Below are 22,500 nucleotides of genomic sequence, written 5' to 3'. Positions count from 1 at the left end.
TGTCTTCGTTTCTTTGTAGCTTTGTTTGTTTGTTTCTTTTCTCATTTGCTCCATCTGTCTTTTGCTTTGTTTGAACTTTTTTTTTAGTTTTCATTTGACCATTTTAGACTCGTGAACTCTCTACCCCCCCCCCCCCTCCCCCTCCCCCCTGTCATTTGGCTGCTTCTTTCACAAAGGCGCCATCTACATTACAGTCACTGTGACATCGCAAAAAAAATATTTACTCTTAACTACGATCAAGTCCCATAAAGATGGTGCCATAATGAATCAGTATGGGATTAAACAAACCACGGACTAGATCCAGCAATCTTTCTTTCTTTCTTTATTTGGTGTTTAACGTCGTTTTCAACCATTCAAGGTTATATCGCGACGGGGAACGGGGGGAGATGGGATAGGGGAAAGGGGGGAGATGGGATAGAGCCACTTGTTAATTGTTTCTTGTTCACAAAAGCACCAATCAAAAAATTGCTCCAGGGGCTTGCAACGTAGTACAATATATGACCTTACTGGGAGAATGCAAGTTTCCAGTACAAAGGACTTAACATTTCTTACATACTGCTTGACTAAAATCTTTACAAACATTGACTATATTCTATACAAGAAACACTTAACAAGGGTAAAAGGAGAAACAGAACCGTTAGTCGCCTCTTACGACATGCTGGGTAGCATCGGGTAAATTCTTTCTCGTCCCAACCAATATGGGACTCCCCCTAACCCGCGGGGGGTGATCCAGCAATGCATGCCGAGTTCACTATAAAGCATCAAAGTGCAGTGACGTATTCGCATTTATACATGTATTATTTGATACTGCTGATTATGTCAAAGCGGTATAATTATGTAACAAACTTACATTTGCAGTAGCAATATATTCAATATTCAAATTATCCAATCCAATCCAACCCAAAACAAGAACGGGAAACACAACCCAGCTCAACCCAAAACATTTTAACCGCTCCAATATTACCACACTATTCTCTTTGCCATACGCAAAATCCACACCCGTATAAGAAACCCCTACAGTCCGCGATTATGGAAAATGGAAATTCCACGATTCTTGTTTGCAAACAAAGAGAGGCCAAGCAGAGCCAAGCCTTGTTGTAATCCAGCGTGGGCCCTCTCCGCCAAATAGCGTCTTGAATGCCTGGAGATGCTGGAATCTTATTGAGTTTAGTGTTGTCATCGCCCTGTGGCCAGATAAGCGGAGGGCTGGTCATACCGGTCGATTTTCCCCTTTCCATATCCCCCTCTCTGTCTCTCTGCTATTGTTTTTGCAATGTTGGTGAATAATATTTGGTGAAGACAGTGTTCTGCATTGGTCTTGTCTCACTTTCAGTGTAGTCATTTTTCAAACCGGTAATGTCTTTACAAGTACCAATCCTGACTCTAAAAATACGGCCACTCTGTCACAACACTGATGCCCCGCCCACCAATCCTCACACAGACTGACAGACAGACAGACAGACAGACAGACAGACACACAGACACAGACACACACACACACTGGCACACCAACATACACCCACGCAGACATACACCTCTACCACCTCTCCAGACCCCCCCCCCCCTCCTCCTGCCCAATACACCTATGGCAATCCGAATGGTGCAAAAGTCCCTTTTAGCTCTTGATGTCTAAATAACACATTATTTAGCTAAATAACGCGTTATTTAGCTAAACAATGCTTTATTTAGCTATATCATGCATTATTTAGCTAAATAATGCATTGTTTAAATTAAACAATGCATTATTTACAGATACAGAAAAAAGAGAGCCCAGAGCACTAAATAATGCATTGTTTAGCATAAATAAGAGATTGTGTTTGTAAATAACTCATTATTTATAAATAATTACGCGTTTTCTCTAAACAATATATTATATGTAAATAAAGTGTTATTTAAATAAATAAAATATTATTTAGATAAATAAAATATTATTTATCTAAATAAAATATTATTTAGATAAATAAAATATTATATGTAAATAAAATATTATTTATCTAAATAAAATATTATTTATCTAAATAAAATATTATTTAGATAAATAATTTATTATTTAGATAAATAATTTATTATTTAGATAAATAATTTATTATTTACTGTTTTTGCCTTGAAATAGTATTATTACACTAAATAATGCTTTATATAGCTGAGTTGTTCTTTGCTACTGGTCACAAGTGGGGGTCAGCTCAGATGGACGCATTTTTTCAATACAGTCTAGGGGAGAAACTGGTCACAAAGCACCCAGTAAATGCCAGAGAGATAGGAGAATCGGCACAATCAAAGAAAATAACAAAATCATTCAATAGATATGGAAATATTACGATTTACTGTGAAAATGCTAGCAAAAATGGCGTCCAAAAATGGGAACGCACACTTGGTGCGTCTTTGAAGACTTACCTCCCGTTTTGTGTTGTTGATAATAGTCGTGTTTGTGCTGTTTTTGTTGAAATAGTATCTAATAAAACTGATGCAGTTCTTGAAATGTTGCAAATTATTGTTGTCTTTGTGAAATGCGAGAGTGTTCTGAGGCGTAATCTGCATACGGCTGATGTCCCACATAGGGTACCCCACTTCGATCAGCGTATCACTCCAAATGAGCTTCATAGCAGAAAAGCAGATACACTACCAAAACACTGCATAACAGATCTACAAGTCTGAGCCAGAATCATTGAAATTTACTTTCTGTATAAAATATTGCAATCAAATTTGTTCACGCCGTCCCACAAATAACGCAGGTTACCCTCGCCTTCGATTCAAAGTAACTCCAATCTGACTGAATTACCATCGAAACGCAGATGACGAACTGATTCACCACACATTTGTGGTATTTTACACACAAATTTCAACTGTGTTGTTTCGCGATAAACAGCCATAAACAAACAAATGTGGCGCCGTCACGTCGCCTCGGAAGGAATAACGCAGGTGACCAAGACTTGTTTCCGATACCTGTCTGATTAAAATCATCGTTTTTTTCACAAATGACGGCTCTTTGGCAGATCTGGTGAGTTGGAAACTGTCTATGAATATGTCAAATGCGTACATTCTTGTCGATATTGTTACCTTTGGGCTCATAAATTAAGTCAATCGTCGTGTTGTCCGAAAGTGACTTTTGTCAGCATAGAACTTACTGTGCTTTGATCATTGACTGAGAAGAATCTTCCGATGACACTAGTTCATTTCACTACGCGACTGCAGATCTGCAAGGAAACTCATGGCACGAATAAGCGGAGTAACTGTTCTTCAACGGATTGCTCTCACTGATCTAAATATTTAGATCTTGTCGTCTGCTAGTCTGCTAGTAAGTAGTCTTCGGTCGTGTGAAAGTCACATCTATTTCGACTGTGTGCATCGATCCGTGTAGTGAAATGTTGATCTTTGATGATTTGGCAACATAACTTCGCTAAATGTGCTTCGAGTGTATCTCCCCATTAACCGCATTTGAAAACGTCTTTTAACAAGACCATGTTTCGACAGCCCAGACGGGGAGGATCCTCGATAGCTCACAGGGTATATAATGTTTTCCGCCGTTTTTTGAAGAATCCTTTCAAATTTGCTATTCCAAAAGTACCTTATGACACGACTCGAGTGGCAAAGAACATTCTCTGCAATTCCTGTCTCAGTCCGTGCAGCCGTTTCGGGTCCTATCGTCATCATACAAACATACACACAGACACACAAGAACCAGCTTTAAAAGTTAGATTATGTAGGAACCATGTGAACCAGTGATTTTTTCTTATGTACAACAGATACTACAGTATTTCTGCTTCATGAAAAGCAATATTTCAAAAACAAAACTAGAGATTTGAATTTTTACCACTTTTCCCCCTTTCTGTCACCAGTACTGAAGAACAACTCAGCTATATAATAGGTTTCCGCTATATAATTCATGATTTGGTAAATAATACATTATATACCGTAAATAAAATATTATATACCGTAAACAATTCATTGTTTAGCGCATCGCGAAGCCGTTTTTTCTCTTGTTGTTTTTTTCCACGTGTTTCCGTGGATCCACGAGAGCTCTGTTGATTCTCAAACTGACCAATCAGACAACTAGCATCTGTACACTAATTAAAGTCCCATTGTTGAGTGTGACGAAAACTCGTGGTGACGATTTTAAAACATGTTGGGTCACGCATGGTCCAATCTTACATGGTCCAATCTTACATGGTCCAACCTTACATGGTCCAACCTTACATGGTCCAATCTTACATGGTCCCATCTTACATGGTCCAACCTTACATGGTTCAACCTTACATGGTCCAATCTTACATGGTCCAATCTTGCATGGTCCAATCTTACATGGTCCAACCTTGCATGGTCCAACCTTGCATGGTCCAATCTTACATGGTCCAACCTTACATGGTCCAACCTTACATGGTCCAACCTTACATGGTCCAACCTTACATGGTCCAAGCTTGCATGGTCCAATCTTACATGGTCCAACCTTACATGGTCCAACCTTACATGGTCCAACCTTACATGGTCCAATCTTACATGGTCCAACCTTACATGGTCCAATCTTACATGGTCCAATCTTACATGGTCCAACCTTACATGGTCCAACCTTACATGGTCCAACCTTACATGGTCCAATCTTACATGGTCCAACCTTACATGGTCCAACCTTACATGGTCCAATCTTGCATGGTCCAATCTTGCATGGTCCAACTTTACATGGTCCAATCTTACATGGTCCAACCTTACATGGTCCAACCTTACATGGTCCAATCTTACATGGTCCAATCTTACATGGTCCAACCTTACATGGTTCAACCTTACATGGTCCAATCTTACATGGTCCAATCTTGCATGGTCCAATCTTACATGGTCCAACCTTACATGGTCCAACCTTACATGGTCCAACCTTACATGGTCCAACCTTACATGGTCCAATCTTACATGGTCCAATCTTGCATGGTCCAATCTTGCATGGTCCAACCTTGCATGGTCCAATCTTACATGGTCCAACCTTACATGGTCCAACCTTTCATGGTCCAACCTTACATGGTCCAATCTTACATGGTCCAATCTTGCATGGTCCAATCTTACATGGTCCAACCTTGCATGGTCCAACCTTGCATGGTCCAATCTTACATGGTCCAATCTTACATGGTCCAACCTTACATGGTCCAACCTTACATGGTCCAACCTTACATGGTCCAATCTTACATGGTCCAACCTTACATGGTCCAATCTTACATGGTCCAATCTTACATGGTCCAACCTTACATGGTCCAACCTTACATGGTCCAACCTTACATGGTCCAATCTTACATGGTCCAACCTTACATGGTCCAACCTTACATGGTCCAATCTTACATGGTCCAATCTTGCATGGTCCAATCTTACATGGTCCAACCTTGCATGGTCCAACCTTACATGGTCCAACCTTACATGGTCCAATCTTACATGGTCCAACCTTGCATGGTCCAACCTTACATGGTCCAACCTTACATGGTCCAACCTTACATGGTCCAATCTTACATGGTCCAACCTTACATGGTCCAACCTTACATGGTCCAATCTTACATGGTCCAATCTTACATGGTCCAACCTTACATGGTTCAACCTTACATGGTCCAAGCTTACATGGTCCAATCTTGCATGGTCCAATCTTACATGGTCCAACCTTGCATGGTCCAACCCTGCATGGTCCAATCTTACATGGTCCAACCTTACATGGTCCAACCTTGCATGGTCCAATCTTACATGGTCCAACCTTACATGGTCCAATCGTGCATGGTCCAACCTTACATGGTCCAATCTTACATGGTCCAACCTTACATGGTCCAATCTTACATGGTCCATATATATTATTGGACCATGTAAGATTGGACCATGCAAGGTTGGACCATGTAAGGTTGGACCATGTAAGATTGGACCATGTAAGGTTGGACCATGTAAGGTTGGACCATGTAAGATTGGACCATGCAAGGTTGGACCATGCAAGATTGGACCATGCAAGATTGGACCATGTAAGATTGGACCATGTAAGGTTGGACCATGTAAGGTTGGACCATGTAAGGTTGGACCATGTAAGATTGGACCATGTAAGATTGGACCATGCAAGATTGGACCATGTAAGATTGGACCATGTAAGGTTGAACCATGTAAGGTTGGACCATGTAAGATTGGACCATGTAAGATTGGACCATGTAAGGTTGGACCATGTAAGGTTGGACCATGTAAGATTGGACCATGTAAGGTTGGACCATGCAAGGTTGGACCATGTAAGGTTGGACCATGCAAGATTGGACCATGCAAGATTGGACCATGTAAGATTGGACCATGTAAGGTTGGACCATGTAAGGTTGGACCATGTAAGATTGGACCATGTAAGGTTGGACCATGTAAGGTTGGACCATGTAAGGTTGGACCATGTAAGATTGGACCATGTAAGATTGGACCATGCAAGGTTGGACCATGTAAGGTTGGACCATGTAAGATTGGACCATGTAAGGTTGGACCATGTAAGGTTGGACCATGTAAGGTTGGACCATGTAAGATTGGACCATGTAAGATTGGACCATGCAAGGTTGGACCATGTAAGATTGGACCATGCAAGATTGGACCATGTAAGATTGGACCATGTAAGGTTGGACCATGTAAGGTTGGACCATGTAAGATTGGACCATGTAAGGTTGGACCATGCAAGGTTGGACCATGTAAGGTTGGACCATGTAAGATTGGACCATGTAAGGTTGGACCATGTAAGGTTGGACCATGTAAGGTTGGACCATGTAAGATTGGACCATGTAAGATTGGACCATGCAAGGTTGGACCATGCAAGGTTGGACCATGTAAGATTGGACCATGCAAGATTGGACCATGTAAGGTTGGACCATGTAAGGTTGGACCATGTAAGGTTGGACCATGTAAGATTGGACCATGCAAGGTTGGACCATGCAAGATTGGTCCATGCAAGATTGGACCATGTAAGATTGGACCATGTAAGGTTGGACCATGTAAGGTTGGACCATGTAAGATTGGACCATGTAAGGTTGGACCATGTAAGGTTGGACCATGCAAGGTTGGACCATGCAAGGTTGGACCATGTAAGGTTGGACCATGTAAGATTGGACCATGTAAGGTTGGACCATGTAAGGTTGGACCATGTAAGGTTGGACCATGTAAGATTGGACCATGCAAGATTGGACCATGTAAGATTGGACCATGTAAGGTTGAACCATGTAAGGTTGGACCATGTAAGATTGGACCATGTAAGATTGGACCATGTAAGGTTGGACCATGTAAGGTTGGACCATGTAAGATTGGACCATGTAAGGTTGGACCATGTAAGGTTGGACCATGTAAGGTTGGACCATGTAAGATTGGACCATGTAAGATTGGACCATGCGTGACCCAACATGTTTTAAAATCGTCACCACGAGTTTTCGTCACACTCAACAATGGGACTTTAATTAGTGTACAGATGCTAGTTGTCTGATTGGTCAGTTTGAGAATCAACAGAGCTCTCGTGGATCCACGGAAACACGTGGAAAAAAACAACAAGAGAAAAAACGGCTTCGCGATGCGCTAAACAATGAATTGTTTACGGTATATAATATTTTATTTACGGTATATAATGTATTATTTACCAAATCATGAATTATATAGCGGAAACCTATTATATAGCTATATAAAGCATTATTTAGTGTAATAATACTATTTCAAGGCAAAAACAGTAAATAATAAATTATTTATCTAAATAATAAATTATTTATCTAAATAATAAATTATTTATCTAAATAATAAATTATTTATCTAAATAATAAATTATTTATCTAAATAATATTTTATTTAGATAAATAATATTTTATTTAGATAAATAATATTTTATTTACATATAATATTTTATTTATCTAAATAATATTTTATTTAGATAAATAATATTTTATTTATCTAAATAATATTTTATTTATTTAAATAACACTTTATTTACATATAATATATTGTTTAGAGAAAACGCGTAATTATTTATAAATAATGAGTTATTTACAAACACAATCTCTTATTTATGCTAAACAATGCATTATTTAGTGCTCTGGGCTCTCTTTTTTCTGTATCTGTAAATAATGCATTGTTTAATTTAAACAATGCATTATTTAGCTAAATAATGCATGATATAGCTAAATAAAGCATTGTTTAGCTAAATAACGCGTTATTTAGCTAAATAATGTGTTATTTAGACATCAAGAGCTAAAAGGGACTTTTGCACCATTCGGATTGCCATATACACCCACTACGAACAGACTGATTCAGATCGAAGACCCACCACTACCAATCCACAAAAATGACTAATGACTGTCCGGTATCTTCCCTTGTGTACCGCTATAGTTTCCCACACAACACGCTACAACGAGTCCACACAACAACAACGACCTTGCTCTCTGTTCAAACAAGTTCTCCGCCAAGGTCTCAAGCCATGTCAACAGCCTTATCACATATTCCTCTTCACGGGACTAGCAATCTCCAAAGCCGATCACTAATATTCTAATAACCTCGCCGCCATGGGTCTTCCCGGCCTCCAACTCTCGCACGGTAGGTGGCGCGAGAGTAGCGCGAGAGTAGCAGATCATGGCCCTGCTATTAGCGATTAAAACATAAGTGGATGTTCCAGCGTGGACAATGCGTACAGAATACAATGCCGGAGTTTCTTGTCTTCTTTTTCTTTACGAAGTAGAAGTGCAAATAATTAATACAAGATGAAGCTGACACTAACAGATACGAACAATAATTGTCTGTGGTAAAATGCTGCGTTCCGCTACTCAAAGTATTTCAAAGTATGAAACAGTATCAAATGGTTGTTTAATTCTTATAAACTTCATTCTAAGTCCTTGCTATCGTGATGAGTCCGCCGAATAAAGAAACATAGGCCGCGCGCTTAATTGGTTACCCCCTCACCCCCACCCCGACCCCCTCCTAAGAGAGTTTAAACTCATACGTCTGTCTCTCGATTGGAACCCCCTTCCACTCCCTTGATAAGTCAAGCAAATAATTGCATTAAAACTCTCTTTCTCCTCCTCATTTCAGCACTGCCACCATAGAAATGATATTGCCCTAGACCTTCTGCACTAGGATGCCCCAGTTTCTTCATCGTTAATTTCCGTTTCATTCCACTTTGACACCGTGTGGACAAGACTGACACGGTAAACGAGTTGCGAAAGGCAGGGTAGGAGGGGGGGGGGGGGGGGCGAAAGAGAGAGAGAGAGAGAGAGGTGTGAGAGAGAGAGAGAGTGACAGAGAGAGAGAGAGAGGTGAGAGAGAGAGAGAGGTGAGAGAGAGACAGAGACAGAGACAGAGACAGAAAGAGAGAGAGGTGTGAGAGAGAGAGAGACAGACAGAGACAGAGACAGAAAGAGAGAGAGAGACAGACAGAGACAGAGACAGAAAGAGAGAGAGAGAGAGAGACAGAGACAGAGACTGACAGAAAGAGAGAGAGAGAGACAGAGACAGAAAGAGAGAGAGAGACCGAGAGAGAGAGAGACAGACAGAAAGAGAGAGACAGAGAGAGAGAGACAGACAGAAAGAGAGAGAGAGAGAGGTGTGTGAGAGAGAGAGAGAGAGAGCGAGAGAGAGAGAGCGAGAGAGAGCGAGAGAGAGCGAGAGAGCGAGAGAGATAGAGATAGAGAGAGAGATAGATAGATAGAGAGATAGAGATAGATAGAGAGAGATAGAGAGAGACAGAGAGAGAGAGAGAGAGAGAGAGAGAGAGAGAAAGAGAAAGAGAGAGAGAGAGAGGCGGACAGCAAGACAGCGTGAATGGGGGAAACGCGAATAGACTGACAGACAGACAGAAGGATAGTCCAAATATTAGATAGATCAACAGATAGACAGATCAACAGATAGACAGAGAGACACACACAGAGACGAAGGGAGAAGGAGTATGCCATGCAAGACACGCACGTTTCACAATTTGCGCAATTTAACCTGCCACTCTTTTGTCTCTGACGCCTTTCTAATTGACTGGGTAGCTCAGAGCTCCGACTCTTACTGTCTCTCCGTGTCTTTCCCTGCCCTCTTATATAATTCGACCTTAATTGCTCTACCCTCTAATTCGACTTTAATTGCCCTATAAATTGATTCCGCGCCCTGCGCCCGGCTCTGTCGACGCTGTTTTATTTCTAGAACTGTGCTGCACTGCAATCCATCTTCTCTGTTTCTTTGATTTCTCTTTTACCCGTCACGAGGGTTCTTTTAGGTGCAATGGGAGTTTCTGTAACAAATTCACATGTAGGCCCTATGTAGCGTAAACTGTACTAAGAGACAGTAAGAAATATTCTTCTTTAAGAACTGTGACTTTCACGACGCTGTAACAAATTTGCTGGAGAATTGTAATTGTTTCTTTTGTGATTTTAAATCCATGATATGGCAAAAATGTAGTGTCTAGTGACTTAATTTTCACCATTTTTGTGTGTGACAAAGAGTTACAAATTTACAAAATAGGAACTAAGTGCAACTGAGAAATATGTTGACTTGTAGGCTAATGGAACTTTTTTGGGGAGAAACTGCTATAGACTTTTATTTTTAAGACAAAACCACTTTCTGTCTCAAGGTTGGACTTTTAAACAGCAAGTCAGAGTCAACAGATCAGACAATACTAACAGTATCATCATCATCATCATCATCATCATCATCATCATCAGCAGCAGCAGCAGCAGCAGCAGCAGCAGCAGCAGCATTATCAGCAGCAGAAGCAAATAAAAAGAAGAACAAGCACAGGGGCAACAAAATCACCCACAGGAACTACAAGAGGAGGGACAACAATGACAAGAACACCACCATCAGGACTGCATGAGCCTCCTGCCCGTACAGAAGCCTGCAGAAGACTACCAGCTTCATCTCCAGAGCTGAAATCCGAGGGTAAAAGGCGATCGACAAGAAGAGAAAAAGACAATACCACCGCTACCAACACAACCGAGAAAAACAACAATAACAACAACAAAATATTTTACTCACCAGGTCCGGTCTGACGAAAGCCTTGCTGCATCGCCATGTTGTTGAAGGAGTTCCAGGGAGACAGGTCACCGCCCGTCATGTATGGCGAGTACGGGTTCAAACCGTTGCTTCTGGACAGCGGGGACCCGAACCCTCCCACTCCTACCCCCATACCCGGGTCAGCGCGGCCCGTGGGGGAGGGTAGCTGTCCACCCGGGTTGGAGGGAGAGACGAAGGGAAAAGAACCGCTGACGCCGGGATGGAGTGACTGCGGAGCGTAAGAGTCTGATGACGTCGGCCACAATGACGTACCGTTTGACGTCACTCCTTGCGGCGTGGACATGTACTGCACTGGGAGCATGGCGCGCGTGGAAGGGACGTACACTGGGCTGGTGCTTGAAAGGTAAGCATTGGCAGCCGCGTTGTCGTGGTGGTTGTAGGCCGGCGCGGAAGGCGGAAGAGCCAGGCTGTTCTGATACATCTTCTTGCCGTCGGTAAGGTAGCTGACGTTCTCCTGCTGCCTCTCCTGCAAGAGGAAGGAGGATGCGGAGGTGGTGGGGGTAGGAGCGAGGTGGTTTTGGTAGTCGTGGGAGAGAGGGAGCGGGTACGGGAGGGAGGTGGGGGCAGCCACGCTCAGGGGAGGGAGGAAGGTGGAGACTGGGGGGATGTTCTCTTCAGTCGAAGATGACGAGGAACTGCCGCTGCTGGTGGCGTTATCGTCGTGGTGGTGGTGATGATGCGGGTGGTATCGCTGAGGCGAGGTTGATGACGTCAATGCGGACGATGACGTCAGAGGCGCGGATGACGTCACGGCGGGCTGGTCGAGAGAGTGGAAGAAGCGTTCCACGTCACTAGATTTGAGTAAAGGCCCGCTGTGCGCGCTCACTCTCGCCTGCATGCCCGAGGCAAGGGGGAAAACTGGTGGGAAAAGCAGTGGCAAGAGTTGTCGGACATGGACTGGCTGGACGAAGCCGCTGCGTTAGGTCAGAGTGTTGAAAAACTGTGACAGAAGTAGAAGAAAACACTCGTTATACAAAACAATCACGTTTAATCTTTGTCTATTTGAAAACAAAACCAACCCCACCTTAAAATACTTAACATCAAAATTGACTTTACAGTTTAAAGCAGTGAAGTCATGCCTATCTGACTTTGAAACCATAGAACGCTGTACAAACATATATCCGGCACGGTTGGCCTAGTGGTAAGGCGTTCGCCTCGTGATCGGGAGGTCGTGGGTTCGAACCCCGGCCGGGTCATACCTAAGACTTTAAAATTGGCAATCTAGTGGCTGCTCCGCCTGGCGTCTGGCATTATGGGGTTAGTGCTAGGACTGGTTGGTCCGGTGTCAGAATAATGTGACTGTGTGAGACATGAAGCCTGTGCTGCGACTTCTGTCTTGTGTGTGGCGCACGTTATATGTCAAAGCAGCACCGCCCTCATATGGCCTTAAGTGGTCGGCTGGGCGTTCAACAACAAAAAAACAAAAAAACAAAAAATGTACAAAAATATGACCGTTTCAGACCGCCAAGATCCGACAAAACTTCACCTTATGATCAAATAAATGTACAATTTAACTATAAGGTCTAATCTTGCACACGACCTGTATTTTACCCAAAACCATACAAACTTTGAACATTGCTAAACAAAGACAATGAAACGCAACTTTCGCGGTGCTTCCAACTTTGTTTTCATGCATGCAGCTATAAAGTATTAATGCTGTGCACAAAATCACCGCCGCATACATCAAACACAAAAAGCCAAAGGTGTTATTTAATAATAATATTATATATATACAGCACATGCCTTATGTCACTTCCGAGCTGTTACAAATGACATACAAGTGGCAATACAACAATAACATATAGCAGCTAAACTTGCACACAAAAAAAAGCGCCAGCGTTTATTTCCAAGCTGTTGTCTTTTCTCACGCGCGATACCCTAGACGCAACAGGCCGGAAAGTTATAGTTAGTTAGTTAGCTATTGCTGAATTCGTTCATTTAGGTCAAATATAATGCAAGAATATGTAATAGTGATCATCACTTTCGCGAACATCTTGGCTCGGCGTAGTCCAAACACCTTTTTTTCTCAGTGGATGCAACAGACGACAGTTGAAAGAATCAAATCACTCGCTTTAGAAGATGATAAAAACAAACTCCCGTCAAGGTCATATGCACGCACGCACTGGCACACACAAAAACCTTAGCAATATTTACCCAAACGTACTGCAGGAAACGAAGGAATACAGAAGAAGTCCGGAGAGTTTGGGACATAGTTACACACAAATATTTTTAAAATCAAACTTTACCTTCCGAGTCTGTGATAAAACTTCCCCCTAGCCACACACTATATCACCTGTTCAAACAACCAGGCCAAAAAGAACTAGCTCTGCACGAATGATGATGAAGCCACCTTATCACTTTCCTTGGATTCCGCAAAGAATGGTCACTCTGCAGCCCACTATAGCTTCCACCCCGCGAACGAAGCAACGTTCACAGGAGAACTGAGACCACACTGTGCAAACTCCTCAGTCTCACGAGATTTTAGGACAACAACCTGGGCTGGCTGAGACTACCACACCACAAGTCTTGCCACAGTCTGCACGGACACAAGCTCTTCCAAAAACAAACTAACCATTGTTTAGCACGGTTACAGACGTTGTCTCTACGGTTAAGAACCACCTCGTCCAATTAACACCAGCTTCGGTAATTAACGGCCAGGCGTTGATGGTCTTAAAGAGTGTGACGCTGACATTTCGCGAGCATTTGTCAAAGACAACTGACCCATGTTTTATGGCCCCTCTGCGGTCCTTGAGGAAGGGGAGAGAGTGGAGGGGGCTGGGGTCGAGTGGTTAGGGATGGCTGGTCGAGTGGACTTGAGGGTGGGTGTCTGTCTGCATTCAACACATGTCTGCCTTGACCAGTATTGCGTGTTGGGATCAATCGGGGAAGGTGTCAGTGCTAGGGAGCAGGTGCAAACCCCTAGGTTTTGCTGGTGTAAAAAAACACTTCGAGTTCTTGGTAGCTTGTTCAACCTTGCGCTGTTCTTACGCGTTTGTATTTTTGTCCTGCTTTTCAATCAATCAATCAATGAGGCTTATATCGCGCATATTCCGTGGAAACAGTTCTAGGCGCTCTGCAGTGATGCCGTGTGAGATGAAATTTTTTACGGCCAGTAATTGCAGCCATTTCGGCGCATATTTACCTTTCACGGCCTATTATTCCAAGTCACACGGGTATAGGTAGACAATTATTAACTGTGCCTAAGCAATTTTTGCCAGGAAAGACCCTTTTGTCAATCGTGGGATCTTTAACGTGCACACCCAATGTAGTGTACACGGGGGGGAGTTCGGACACCGAAGAGAGTCTGCACACAAATTTGACTCTGAAATAAATTTCCGCCGAACCTGGGATCGAACTCACGCTGACAGCGGCCAACTGAATACAAATCCAGCGCGCTACCAACTGAGCTATATCCCCGCCCCGCTTTTAATTCAAACCTCTTACTATCCGTGAATTATCCAACCAACCAACGTCTCTCACTTTTTCCTTCCTTCCTTCCTTCCTTGCATCTTCCCCTCATTGAGGCCTCATTCTTTCTGTTTCCTTCCTTTCTTCTGTTCTATTTGATGTGCTTAGCTCTTTCCCTCATTGAGGCTTCCTCCTTTCTGTCATTTTTTCCCCTTCCTTTCTTATGTTCTATCATCCTGAACTCAGGTCAAAATGAGTTCGGCTCATTCTCTCCCTGACATGATGCCTTGAGTTTTCTTGTCTGGCAAGGAAACCGATTTTTTTTAACATATTTAGAGCTTTTTGTAATGTATTATTGATATAAGCAGATTCGCGATCGTCGATAATGATTTTTCATGGTGTTTTGTAATTTTTAAATTACAAAGGAATTGATATGTAAGACAGTTTCAAGCGAGCTATTTTTCGCGGCTGTATTTACTGTAAATAGGGCAAAAGTGTCACGTGATAATCAACCGTTTGGTTTCGGCGCTAACTGGAGCAGACGATTTTTTCTGTAACCAGTTGACAGTGATGAAACCATATATTACGGTCTCCTTCCGGCAGCAGTCCCAAAATTTCGACTTGTTTTGACCTTAGAACGATGTCTTTATCATATAGCTGTGAAGAACAGAACGGAGATCACTGTCGAAGTCGGCCAATCTGCAATTATTTTCGTCTCGCGAACACTGATCTCAAATTTAGATCAGTGCTCGCGAAAACCATATGGGAGATAACTCTGTATTTTTGTTTTGATAGATTCGCGTAGGACTGAAGCGTCCGGTCAGGGAGAGAATGAGCCGAACTCATTTTGACCTGAGTTCAGGATGATTTTCTATGTTATTTGTTGATCTCTCTCTCTCTCTCTCTCTCTCTCTCTCTCTCTCTCTCTCTCTCTCTCTCTCTCTCTCTCTCTCTCTCTCTCTCTCTCTCTCTCTCTCTCTCTCTCTGTTTGCCGCCTCCCCCCTCTCTCTCTCTCGTTAGCCCTCTCTCTTCGTCCTTGCTATGTTATTCTTTGTAAAAGTGCTGCGAGAAACACACACAAATACATACTCACTACAATAATTTTTTTTTCAATGTTTGTTTGTTTGTTTGTTTGTTTGCTTAACGCCCAGCCGACCACGAAGGGCCATATCAGGGGCGGGTTTTTTCAATGTAAATGTTTTATTTATTTAGTAAAATGTTATTCATCTATTCATTTACTGCAAAATGTGAACTTTGGTTCCAATCTCCCGTTAATCTATGCGGCTGGTTTTAGACTGGTGTGCATCAAGCCTTTGCAAAAGCCGGCTGTTCGTGAAAATATTACAAAAACCTCCGAATGAGATAGCATAAAAATGACATAAGGGAAGAATATTTTTGCCTTTACTCTGCCTGAGTGTTTTCGCATCTGGAAGTTTGTAATCATATTTTGAACACCAAAACGGCATAAAAGTTAAAGGTTGCGTGAAAACGAAAGATGGATAAAAAATAAATTTAAAAAAAACGAACATTAAATTGTGACTAGAAAATGCAGAGAAGCACAAAGAACTTATAAGTAAAGAGGAAGAAGGTAAGAAAGAAAACAGAAAGAGAGAAGAAAGTAGAAAAACACAGAACGGATAAAGCAGATGAAAAAAGTTTAACTTGCAAATAAAAAGCCTCAAAATTCGTATGGAAAATTGTAATTTCCTAAAAAAAAAAAATAAAAAATAAAAAAATTATAAAAATAAAAGTCGGCGCGGATAACAGTTTCGTACCTTATGACACAGAAACCTAAAGAAAAAATACAAAACAAAATATAGGACAGGTATTATCGAGAAGAAAAACATAAACAAACAGAAAAACAGCTCAATTCAGATAGACACCAGAAACTATCTCTGACAGACTGTAATCAAAGCAAACACTCCACAAAATACCGTACAGGCTTGTCAGTGATAACATCTGCAGCCGAGAGTGAAACCACACCACACTAATTAATCGTTCTTCTCGTCCGTAAACGAATCGTACCACCACAACATCCAGATACTATTCTCGTAACCTCTGAAGGGTTTACCAAAGAGAAAGAGATGCAAGAAAGACACTGAGAACACTACTAAGAAAACGAGAGAGAGAGAGAGAGAGAGAGAGAGAGAGAGAGAGAGAGAGAGAGAGAGAGAGAGAGAGAGAGAGAGAGAGAGAGAGAGAGAGAGACAGAGAGAGAGAGAGGAGAGAGAGAGAGAGAGAGGAGAGAGAGAGGAGAGAGAGAGAGAGAGAGAGGAGAGACAGAGGAGAGAGAGAGAGAGAGGAGAGAGAGAGAGGAGAGAGAGAGAGAGAGAGGAGAGAGAGAGAGAGGAGAGAGAGAGAGAGAGGAGAGAGAGAGAGAGAGAGAGAGAGAGGAGAGAGAGAGAGAGGAGAGAGAGAGAGAGAGAGGAGAGAGAGAGAGAGAGGAGAGGAGAGAGAGAGAGAGGAGAGAGAGAGAGAGAGAGGAGAGAGAGAGAGGGGAGAGAGAGAGAGAGAGAGGAGAGAGAGAGAGAGAGAGAGAGAGAGAGAGAGAGAGAGAGAGAGAGAGAGAGAGAGAGAGAGAAGGTGGGGAGAACCCTTCAAATCCGAAGCCAGATTTAAAATAAAAATACTCTTGGAACTACTTACCAAAACACGAAGACAAGTTTTCTTGTAGAGCACACTACTATTTCTGTTGCACAACTTTACCTAGGCAAAATAAACACGCACACACTCTTCAGTCTGTCTCTCGCACCACAAGAGTGTATCAAAACTCCATCACGATTCTATCATCAAAAGTCGGCGGGAGCGTAGTAGGATTCTCTCCCTTCCCCGAGCTCTTTTTCATCAGAAACCCCGTTGCGTGCGCACGTGCAAATGAAGTCAGCACTTCTCTACCCCCGCCGCAGTTTCGGATTTCTTGTGTGGCAGGCTTCGTGTCACTTAGTTGGAGATTTGTTGACTCGCACACGCGCATGCGCGCAACGATGCATGGGTAAACAAAAACTTAGGCAGGAAAACAAACGAGATGATTTTACGGTGTAGGTGGCGGTGCGAGAACGATGGTGGGTGGTTGTTGGTGGTTTATGACGGCCACACGGGGAGGCGGGGATGGGGGAAGGAAGTGGAAGGGGGGGGGGACCAAAGGGGGTAGTAAAAACTATGGCAGTAGTGTTCCAGCACTCTTCACAGTCTCTTGACTCACGGCCGTTCCACTTGGCTTGTTAATGTAATTACTCCTCGAGACAGCGGGTTACATTTTGGCATCCCACAAGCATGTGACAAAAACCTACACGTGGCTGTGAAGATGATGTGACGAGTTTACAACCTGCACGTGCTAACACGTAAGAATGTTCGTCCTGTATTTTGAAATGGATAAATGGCCAGAAAGACCAAACCGGGAAAGAAAAATGGGAAACAATGTTGGTAGGAAAGTCAACCACCGAATCAATGAATTGATCACTCAAGCATGTGACAAAAACCTAAACGTGCCCGGTAGCTCAGTTGGTAGAGCACTGGACTTGTGATCGGAAGGTCGCAGGATCGAATTCGGGCCGGGACGGACACGGGTCAACTTTATGTGCAGACCCAGAGACGGAAGCCATGTCCCACCCCCGTGTCATCACAATGGCACGTAAAAGACCTTGGTCATTCTGCCATAAGTGCAGGTGGCTGAATACACCTAAACACGCAGACACCTGGGTAGCGCGACTCCGTTGCTGCTAGCTTTCCACTGGGAGGAAGCGACCCGAATTTCCCAGCGATGGGACAATAAAGTAATGAAAATGAAATGAAAATGAAAATGAAATGAAATGAAAATGAAGATGCTGTGACGAGTTTACAACCTGCACGTGCTAACACGTAAGAATGTTCGTCCAATTTCTGGAAATGAAAATATGGCAGGAAAGGTCAGAAAGACTAAAAAGGGGAAGAAAAATGGGAAACAATTTTGGTAGAAAAGTCAACCACCGAATCAATTAAATGATCATCAAGCAAAGTTATCTATGAAGCGAGACAGCTGGTGCTACAACAAACTAGAACATTGTTTTACGAATCCTCTGCTGAAGCCGCAGAAAAATAAATCCGCCGCGTCTTTTCTTTAAAATTAAATGTAAGCCTAGATGTCGCCCATTTTGAGAAATCTCAACTTTCGATCGGATATTCACTTCAGCCAAAACTTAATAAAACGGTTCGGCCATCAAATAAAAACACGCGGAAATGTTTAGTTACATTGGTTTTGAGCATGAAATCAGCTTATTGAGCATAGACAAAGTTTTAAACGTAACGGTGACTACAAACACGGACAACCACTAGAATGGGAAGTTAAAGAGTTAATCAAAAATCAGTCACATCTGCCACGACATACAGCTGTTGTCTGACACAAACCGCAAAATTATGAATCGTTTTGTTTGCAGCACTGTATTATGTGCTCACTAGTAAATCATAACCGCATCACTTTCAGGTTCGCAGACATATAAATCTGTTGTCACGAATATGCTTTAGCCATGTGTTACTAAACTTCGCTTTGTCCATCTGTTATGAGCGTTATGAACGCCAAGGAGAAGACCCATCTGTTACTAAACGGTGATTAATAATAATATAGAAGTACGTGAAAAACTGAATGATAAAATGAAACGGTGACGATGCTTGTGTGTGTGTGTGTGTGTGTGTGTGTGTGTGTGTGTGTGTGTGTGTGTGTGTGTGTGTGTGTGTGTGTGTTTGTGTGTGTGTGTGTGTGAGAGAGAGAGAGAGTGTGTGTGTGTGTGTGTGTGTGTGTGTGTCTGTGTGTGTGTGTGCGTGTGTGTGTGTGTGCCTCAGAACTGACTTAGGTCGTTCCAACAAATTATAACCATCCTTTTATTGCTGACAGGCACGTATGCACTCACGCGCACACGCACACACAAACACGTAAATATAAACACAAAGTTGGACATTATCCTGACCACTTTAAATCTGTTCAGTCAATCAAAAAACAGCTGTTAAAAAATCAACATTAAAATTATTTTAAGTAAAGGAAAATGCTCTTACACTCTGCCAGCGAATACATTTCACCTGAACTTACTCAGTGTAAATTGACCATAATATATAATAATATACTGCAAATCTGTATCGTAACCCGGATCTCATAGAGGTCAAAGTATTGATGAACATAAGGGCCAAAAATTACAAGTTTAAACTTACAGACATTTTACATGAGAAAAAACAGTCTACCTATTGTACCGAATACCACTGCACATACCACGGCAAAGTAACAGAAAGAAAAAAGAAAATGTGTATAATACTGTCTGTAATAGGAAATGAAAAGGGCTGGTCAGCCTTGGCGAAGTGACCAATAAAACAATAAATCTTGACCAGTCCAATATCAAGCTGGCCAGTGTTTGTGCACGCGCTGAGCGGCTAAGATGGCATTATAAACACGTCACGACTTCAAGGGGAGAGCACCGGTGTCCGTTCTCGTCAAAGAGAGGTAACTCTCAACTGCACTTTTCGCAGGTTGTCTCCCTTCGTTTGTAGATGTTCGCGACCCCTGACGGTAATGTAAGTTACATCAAAAGTAGGAGTACTAGCAAGTTTACTAAGAGGTGTGTAGTGCTAGTGTATGATTGACATGTTTATTGCATGTGTGTGCATTTTTTGTTTTTGGCACGGTCTTAGTGTTCCTTTTGTGTTCATTGTTGCTCACAGATGTGCCAAGTTCAGAATCTCAAAAGCTTTATAAATGTCAAAATACTGCGCCATCAGAGGCTCTAAGTCATGTGCGTGAGGCGAGTGTGTGTGTTCGTGTGTGTGTGTGTGTGTGTGTGTGTGTGTGTGTATGTGTGTGTGCGTGTGCGTTTTTTTTTTAATCAGCTCTACCTAAAACTCCACTCGCTGAACTTAAAACGTCAAAAAAAGGACCCAGTTCATGATTCGGAAGAAGAAGAACAAGAAGCCGAACAAGAAGAAGAGATCACATATAATTATGTTTCTGTACCTGCTCAAACTTCCAACCTAGGTCAGCGTATGTCACCGCATGAAATACACACAGTCTACACGGCAGACCTCTCTATCTATCTCAGTATGTACATATATCGCACCCACCATTCGATTCTTAACCACTGATTAAAATAACCACTTATCTTTGACTGCAGCTGATAAACCCGATACACGTATATATCCCGCTAATCTGTTACCTGCTGGACGGGGAACAAAAAACCCTGTCGACTTTTGAATCAAACTCGACTGAAGCCTTAGCCCCGAGTCAATAGGGAACAGGTAAACTCCATGTATACTGGCTTTACCTTTTCAAAACTTGGCGATAACCTTTGCACTTGCCTGCCGATTTCGCCCCGCCGCTGCCGTTGTTGTTGTGTTTAAGGGGGAGAGGGTAGGGAGAAAAAAAGAAGATAAAGTGGACTTGGATTAGGGTGGGGGTGTGAAGAGAAGGGGGGGGGGGGGGAGAGAAAAGAGGTGTGGGGGTTAGGAACGGAATGACCCATGGCCGTTTTTTTCGAGCAGAAGGTTTGTAGTTCCGATCCTTTCCGCGGCTAACAGATTTGTCGGGCGTGTCTACATTTCAGTCTATAGAGACATAGTGCTTGCTGCCGTGCGAGCCGAGAACATTTTCCCTCTTTAATCTTTGGCCACAAAACCCCTCCGCGCGGAGGTGTTTCCAGACGCATCGCACTGTTTTCTGGCGTATTACTTGTGAAGATGGATTTTGGTCTTGAATCTTTTTATTTGAAATGTACTGCAAAGTGTGATATTAGTTGCTAAATGTGAGACCTCAGTGTCTCCCTGTCTGTCCATGATGTATCCGTACTGCTCTAGGTCGCACCTGTCACACGACTTAATTACAGCACTAAAGCGGCAACACTCCTGTCAGATATCTTTGTGCAGCGACCTGCCTTACCCCCTCCGACGGGGCGGGGACGTAGCTCAGTTGGTAGCGCGCTGGCTTTGTAGCCAGTTGGTCGCTATCAGCGTGGGTTCGATCCCCACGTTCGGCGAGAGATTTATTTCTCGGAGTCAACTTTGTGCAGACTCTCTTCGGTGTCCGAACACCCCCGTGTGCACACATGCGCACGAAAAAGATCCCACGTTTACAGCGAAAGTTTCAGGGCTTGGAAAACATGAAGACACGCATGCATCATCTCTCGTCTCTGATTATCATGATCGTATCTCAATACTTTGACGAGACAAACCCAATGCTGGTGTGTCGAAGAAGACAGCAACACTGCGGGCTTGTTCGAATCAAAGCATCACACCATATCTTCAGCGTATTACCAATACCTGTCCCAATATAAACCAGTTGGTCTAAGAGGACGTTAAACCCTAATAGTCAGTCAGGCCTCCGACGACCCCCCCCCCTTCCCCCCTTCCCCGGCTCCCTCCCCCTCCAACTATTTGCGTCCCCGTGATACTGGGTGGCCGAGTGGTAACGCACTTGCGCTCGGAAGCGAGAGGTTGCGAGTTCGACCCTGGGTCAGGGCGTTAGCAATTTTCTCCCCCCTTTCCTAACCTAGGTGGTGGGTTCAAGTGCTAGTCTTTTGGATGAGACGAAAAACCGAGGTCCCTTCGTGTACACTACATTGGGGGTGTGCACGTTAAAGATCCCACGATTGACAACAGGGTCTTTCCTGGCAAAATTGTATAGGCATAGATAACAAATTTCCACCAAAATACCCGTGTGACTTGGAATAATAGGCCGTGAAAAGTAGGATATGCGCCGAAATGGCTGCGATCTGCTGGCCGATGTGAATGCGTGATGTATTGTGTAAAAAAAAATTCCATCTCACACGGCATAAATAAATCCCTGCGCCTTGAAGATATAAATTGCATTAAAAAAAAAATCCAAAAAAATCCCTGCGCTTAGAACTGTACCCACGGAATACGCGCGATATAAGCCTCATATTGATATTGATTGATTCCAGGTCCTTTCAAAAGAGTCTTTTACATTTTTGCCGTCGTCATAAAATAATATGGATACAGGTAAAAAGTCGTCTCAAAATGCGCACAACGCATCATTAGACATACGAGTATACATACATACTTCAACAGACACTAAAAAAACTGTATTCCGCAACTCTTTAGAACACACACGATTTTTTTTTTTTT

The 22,500-nt window shown here is 42.8% G+C and overlaps 2 protein-coding genes across 4 annotated transcripts in view; both read right to left on the bottom strand.

Moving 5' to 3' along the window:
- LOC138980604 (alpha-amylase-like) overlaps positions 1-22,500 on the bottom strand; it is a 335,113-nt gene that overhangs the window by 54,881 nt on the left and 257,732 nt on the right. The gene's annotated exons all lie outside the window — the stretch shown is intronic.
- The window catches only part of LOC138980250 (transcription factor GATA-4-like), a 46,469-nt gene that overhangs the window by 17,376 nt on the left and 6,593 nt on the right, over positions 1-22,500 (bottom strand). For 2 of the 3 annotated variants that reach the window (XM_070353095.1, XM_070353098.1), the window contains exon 2: positions 10,960-11,938. In XM_070353095.1, coding sequence (XP_070209196.1) covers positions 10,960-11,836 — 877 coding nt within the window. In that variant the 5' untranslated portion in view covers positions 11,837-11,938. Of the gene's footprint in view, positions 1-10,959; positions 11,939-17,052; positions 17,236-22,500 lie in introns of those variants that run through there. The other variant, XM_070353097.1, reaches the window with a different exon arrangement.

Source organism: Littorina saxatilis, linkage group LG11 (assembly GCF_037325665.1).
Source record: "Littorina saxatilis isolate snail1 linkage group LG11, US_GU_Lsax_2.0, whole genome shotgun sequence".
Taxonomy (NCBI): domain Eukaryota; kingdom Metazoa; phylum Mollusca; class Gastropoda; order Littorinimorpha; family Littorinidae; genus Littorina; species Littorina saxatilis.
This window is presented reverse-complemented; position numbering and strand designations above follow the sequence as displayed.